Source organism: Poecilia reticulata, linkage group LG23 (genome assembly GCF_000633615.1).
Source record: "Poecilia reticulata strain Guanapo linkage group LG23, Guppy_female_1.0+MT, whole genome shotgun sequence".
NCBI lineage: Eukaryota > Metazoa > Chordata > Actinopteri > Cyprinodontiformes > Poeciliidae > Poecilia > Poecilia reticulata.
Window position 1 is genome coordinate 13023722 of NC_024353.1, and position 6135 is coordinate 13029856.

A 6135-nucleotide genomic window follows, 5' to 3' on the forward strand; every position below is an offset into this window, starting at 1 on the left:
TATATATATATATATTGTAATCTGGCTAATGGCTCAAAGGTTCATGCTGACGTCTAAGCATCAAATACAAGCAAATCAGTCTGATTAAAATAACAATACTAATGCGTGTGTGTTGATAACTATAGGGGGAACATGTCGTCATAGCGCCCTCAGTAAAATGCTGAGCTCCTCTTAGCACCTACAGGAAAACTATTCTGAACCCGCCCTTGTCCAACATTTGGCATCAGGCTGCATAGAGTCCAACAGTTCAATATAACATCAATCTAAGTTTAAGGTGAAGAATAATTGATGGTATTGACATTTTGAAAAAAATGTAGCACCTTATTGGCAATAAAAAAACCAGAAAGAATGTAACTGTGCCCTCCCATTTTGTCAAGAAAATTCTTGTGGTCTTAAAAGCTGTTGCAAAAAGGCACATCTGCATTCCATTTCAGTGGCATATGTAGGGGCACAGTTTTAAGTAAATAACACTCCAGCCTCAACTTCCTATTTGATGTTGTAACAAAAACAACCAGATCTCCATGGAAACTACTTTTTTTCTGTCATTTTCATTAAGGTCCTTGTCACACTCTGTCACCGTTAGCATCCTGGCTGCTATCATCTCGTAAGGTGCTGACCCCGTGTGATGAACCTGAGTCCTGACCACCAGGTGTTCTGTTTAGTGCAGATGAACTGTGTTTCATCTCATCCTGTCTCCTGGCCATTATTCACACAACGCAGAATTGAATTATTATTTGAACCGAGCTGAGATAGTACCCGAGTACATTTAGCAAGGTTACACAAGAGAGTCCCGTCCTTTTTTGCATCTGTCACAGAACGAATCAACAGAGGAAAACATCTTTGACAATTTCAATTTAGATAAATGCAATCTGTGTAAAACCTTGAATTGTAAGATACTAATACAAATAGAAGTAGAATTAACATATTCTTGGACTTTGGGCCACTGGCTATCTGTAATAATCAGTCATAGATCTTCCTGACCATCCTTTTCAGATGGACTAATGTAGGCACTGAGTCTTCTGTGATAACCAATTATGGATTCTTGTTAATAAATGCCCTTCGTCACTGGATCAAACAGAAGGATTGTCTCCATAGAGGAGGATGGGATTTGACTAGGAAGGGTTGGAAATCTATTCTTGAATCTGTAAATATTTTTAAAAATATACGTTATCACAGTACTTTCCATATTAAATTTGGTTTATAATTGTTGAAATGTAAATGTAAAAGCATTTCCAAAAAATAAATCTTTTGTACATTGAATCCCTTTATGGTTCCACTGATTAAGAAGTACATTTAGGGCTGATGGAGGGAATGTGTGGTTATTTATCAATGGACTAAGAACTGATGTGACTGTCCATCCATAAGATTTTAACAGAATGAGAAACTATTAGATTCTTAATTTTTGATTAGAAATAGAAAGAGCAGAATCTAATAAGGATTGGAAAGAGTCTGAGTGGACATCCATTTGTCTTTTTCTTTTTTTTTTTTTTTCACGAGTTATTAACTCAATAAATTGCTTCTGTTTTTACTTTTGGGAATAGGAATACCCGTACTCCTATTCCACCCTAACCAAGTGATCTTTGTAAGAATTATTTTTTGGATTCTCTTGTAAATGAAGTATGTTATGAGAGTCTAGTATATTAAAAAATGCCTTAGTTATTCAGATCGAGATACATTGGAGTGACAGAACTTTAGGCAGAATATTCAATTAACAGTTCTTGTTGTCTACATGAATTCAAGTTATCTCTGTAGAAATAACTCCCTCTGGTCCAACGTGTCCTTTCTGACTTTGCTCTTTTTATTGTGCAATAAAGATTCATTTTAAAAAGTGGAAAGTGAGCACAACGTCTGTACAGAAATGAAAAAGGATTGGGTTTTGTCATATGGTGTGGTTGGTGGTGGTGAGGATAGAACGCTGAGACCCAGGTTATGGTGAAGATGATGATATTTAATGATGAAGAACACAGTCCTGGCTCAGGCAGCACGGCAGCAAATTAGCACGTAGCTTATACCGGTAGCAACTGACAAAGGACTGGACATGGAAACAAACAACCTCAGGACTTAACAGTTCTACTGAGGGGAAAGCAACGCACTGCGACGACATCTGATGAGGAACACAGACAACAGGTGAGACTAAATACACACAGAGGTAATCAAGGGAACGAGACACACCTGGGAGACAATCAACGGGGAAACGCAGAGACAGAGACTCACAGGGAACAGGATCACACAGAAAAACTCAAAATAAACACAAACACGGATCATGACAGGTTAATTCCTGGCATCAACTAACTAGCAAGTTATATAACACAGGGGTTAAGATTAGTATTCTTTTTGACTCCCTTAACATGACATACTGGCATGGATTAATTAGTCATCATTTAGCTAACAGTATCTGTATGGAACAACATTACTTAACTTGCAGTTTGTTTGGAAAGAACTATGCAAAGTTTTTTCACCTTTTATTGGCTCTGGTTGGTTTGATGAACATGATTCTGACACACTGTGCAGCATTGCTCAGTAACACATCTCCCCTCAGTGATTCCCATGGATAATACCAGCGTTAGCATGTATTACATACACATGCATACTTATATTTAAATATACCTCAGAAAAACATGTTGCCACGTATTTCCAATAAATAAACTGTTGCAACAGCTGGAAAAAATATGGTGGACAGAGGGCACAGATATGGGAAGGTTGGGAGACATGTCCCATGCGTGTCCCTGTCCGTTACACTCATACTGCTGTTGCTATCCATCAGGTGATGGAGTGTCTAACTTCGACACTGTGAGGTGCAGCAAATGTGGTGTCTGCAAGGAGAGGGGAGGAAGAGATGCACCTTTTCTTAAAACTTTAATAATTTTGGCAATGATACAAAATCAGAACAGAAGTGCTTATGGTGGGAGTACGGCTCTCATTATGTTCTGAAATGCAAAACCTTTAATTTGAAGAAAGCACATTTCATTTTCACCATGGGGTATAAATTGACACCAAAATCACCAGGGAAACATGGGAAAGACTAATTAAAAAAAAAGACAGAGGAAATAGACATTACCTCAAAGGCTTCATTCAGCTGGTTCATCTCTCTCAGCTGGTTTCCTTTAGAGAAATGCAATTCTGCCCTCACTGTCAGATCACTGGGATTCTGCTGCAGGGCCATGTCCAGAGCCAGTAGAGCCTGACACACACACACACACGCGCACGCATGCACACACACACACACAACAATGAATAAGGTTACATATCTGCTACATTTACCAGATAGTTTGTCAAAGGAGCGAGAAACAAAAAGAAGCGATAAAAGTCAGACCTGTCATTGCAAGGCTAAAAAGACAAAGAAACTTAACTGAAGCACAAGCACAAACTTCATCTTCTTTATTAGTTCTGCTGAACTGTTCAAAGCACTTTACAGCAAACTGGTTGACCATTTTCATGTATGTGTGGGTCTATGTATGCCCATCGTAGTCCCAACAGAAACATTAATTCAATTTTATCATGAGCAGCAAATATGCCTGTTAAAATCACTGGTGATTTTTATGAAACAATGCGTGAAAGCAGAGGAACAGGATGAGTGGTAGCTGCTCTATAACAGTTGCTGATATGATACAACTTGATTGTTTCCATGGAAACTGCAGGAACAGAACCCAACCACTGCTGAGAGTTGACAGTTTGTGACATAAATCACAAACTGTACTTGACATGCAGTCAAGTCAACGTTTATTTACATACCACATTTACAACAACCTCAGTTGACCAAGGTGCTTTGCAACAATCACAAAATCACAGAAAATAAAATGAAGTGACTTCTGCTTATGGTGGCCACGTAGGAAGACGTGCTGAACCTCGTTCTGTTATGGAACAATCTGACTGTGGAAACAATTTTGTAAAACAGGTCAAAATTTTATACAATAATCCCTGAGCTGAAATAATAACTAGACTTAGATTTATATAACAGAAATGTATCTAAGCCAATAAGGATCAATAGAGGCTTCAGACAAGGCTGTCGATTATCGCCTTTGCTGTTCACTCTAGCAATAGCGCCATTTGCTATCGCAATAATAATCACTGTTGGACCCACAGAGCACAAAATCTTCCTGTTCGCAGACGACATGATCTTATTCATGTCAAAGTTAAGCATTAAAAATTATTTAGGAAATAATTTAATTATTTAGTGAGATATCTGGACACAAAATAAACAAAACCAGATAATCTATTCTCTTACTAAATGCAAATGATAGAATTAGCCCAACTTCAAATATATTACAGTTTAAGATAGTAAAAGAATTTAAATATTTATTAATATATTTCTTCAGATCTTCAACAGGTGACTGTGATCAATTACAGACTCATATTAAATGAAGTCAATAATTCATTTGAGATATGGATGCCGCTGCCAATATCTATGATTGGAAAAATAAATATAATAAAAATGAATAATAATAGAGGCACACATACACACCTCTGTGTAGTTGCCACGCTTGCTGTAGATGGCAGAGAGCAGGCGGTAACATTCCATACAGGTGGGCTCTCTGGAGATGATGTCCAGAGTCATCTTCTCTGCCTCTGAGCTCAGCCCAGCCATGGCCAGGACCTGAGCCTGGGGCAGATAACAGGTGTGTCAATTCTGTATGTAAGGAAATAAGTATAAGCAAAAAAAATGGGTTGTGTGTGTTTTTTTTCTTCTTTTTTTACCAAAGCCAGCCAGATGTCAGTACTGTCTGACTGCAAGGCAGCAGCCTCTTTGTACACATGCAGTGCCTCCTCATAGCGGCCTGTGTTGTAGTACAGCGCTCCAAGGGGAGTCAGGATGTCAACTTTCCTGGTAACCAGCAGAGCCCTGCAGAGGTCAGAGGTCACCATTTTAGCTTTTCATAAATGTGACTACATAGTCTGCAACTAAATAGACACTTTCATTTGCATTTAGACTTTAGAAAAACATTGTTAAACATGAATCCTACACAGGTCAAGCTGAACTGGTTCAAAACTGAATGAGCTAGTAAAACGAAAGCAAGACCTTTCCTCAAGGTGGCATGTTTGGCCAGGTCAGTGAGTAGTAATATAAATATAACTGATGAAACCCTCATTTTGCTTTCTTTATGAAGAATAGCATTAAGCACTGAGGTCTGGTGACTGTGGAGAACATTGGAATATAATGATCTCAGTCTTGTTTCACAAATGTAGGTTTTATGTGGTTTTTAAAGATTCTGACTCCACTAGCTGCACGCGGCAGCAGAAATCAACACTCAACAGGTAACATAGGTAAGTTTTCTCCAATCTGTCTGTCCAGTTTGTTTAAATGTACAAAGTTGCTATTTAGTAAATACTTGGCGTCATCGGAAACAGTGCAACACTATTTTTTATTAATAATGACTGAACATTTCAAAATAATATTATTGTTTTTTAGTTTTGTTGTAATGAAAACACAGCGGTCATTCAGAGCACCATGACATGATCTGATAGCTCTTCAGAAAAAGGAAGTCTCATCCTTCATTTCCCTTTCTAGCACAAATAAACACACACAGCAGCTTCCACTCGTAGTAAAGCTGTTTTTCACCTCTTGTACCACATCTCAGCTTCCTCATTCTCATTGGATGATCGTAGAAGACGGCCCAGGTTCACCATAGCAACATAATGTGCTGGCTTAAGTCGTATTGCTTCCTGATAGTGAGTAGTGGCTAGATGCCCTTCTCCTGGAGGAAAATAGTCAAAAGCGAAAGGAAAGACATTAAAAGATGACTTAAGGGAAAACTGTTGTTGCAAATGTGGATGTGGGAAAGATGGGGAAAAGCAGAAATCAAAACCTAAAAAAAAAGTCAATAATGTTCTTTAGAATCAGATCAGTCTGACTTAATATTCTCTCTTCTACTATTAACTTTTTACCTTCATGAACATTGAAAATAATCCTACATCAGTTCAGCTGTTTTCCTTTTTGTGTACTGAGCTAGGTTCTGAGGTTCTGATTCTGCTGGAGGTTACTTCCTGTTAAAGGAGAGTTTTTCTTCTCCACTGTTGCTACATGCATGTTCTGTATGAGAGACTGCTGTAAAATCAACAACTATGACACAATGCAAGTCCAGGAGGAGTAAATGCTCCAAGTCAATGTTTTGATGCAAACTGCTGCTTATATATATA

At 38.2% G+C, this 6135-nt stretch overlaps 1 protein-coding gene across 3 annotated transcripts in view; it reads right to left on the reverse strand.

Moving 5' to 3' along the window:
* tmtc1 (transmembrane O-mannosyltransferase targeting cadherins 1) overlaps positions 1–6135 on the reverse strand; it is a 100170-nt gene that overhangs the window by 10349 nt on the left and 83686 nt on the right. The window contains exons 14-18 of one of the 3 annotated variants that reach the window (XM_008401213.2): positions 5558–5693; positions 4696–4840; positions 4463–4600; positions 3059–3181; positions 2206–2813 (exon numbers count right to left, since the gene is read on the reverse strand). In XM_008401213.2, coding sequence (XP_008399435.1) covers positions 2754–2813; positions 3059–3181; positions 4463–4600; positions 4696–4840; positions 5558–5693 — 602 coding nt within the window. In that variant the 3' untranslated portion in view covers positions 2206–2753. Of the gene's footprint in view, positions 1–2205; positions 2814–3058; positions 3182–4462; positions 4628–4695; positions 4841–5557; positions 5694–6135 lie in introns of those variants that run through there. The other 2 variants (XM_008401212.2, XM_008401214.2) reach the window with 2 other exon arrangements.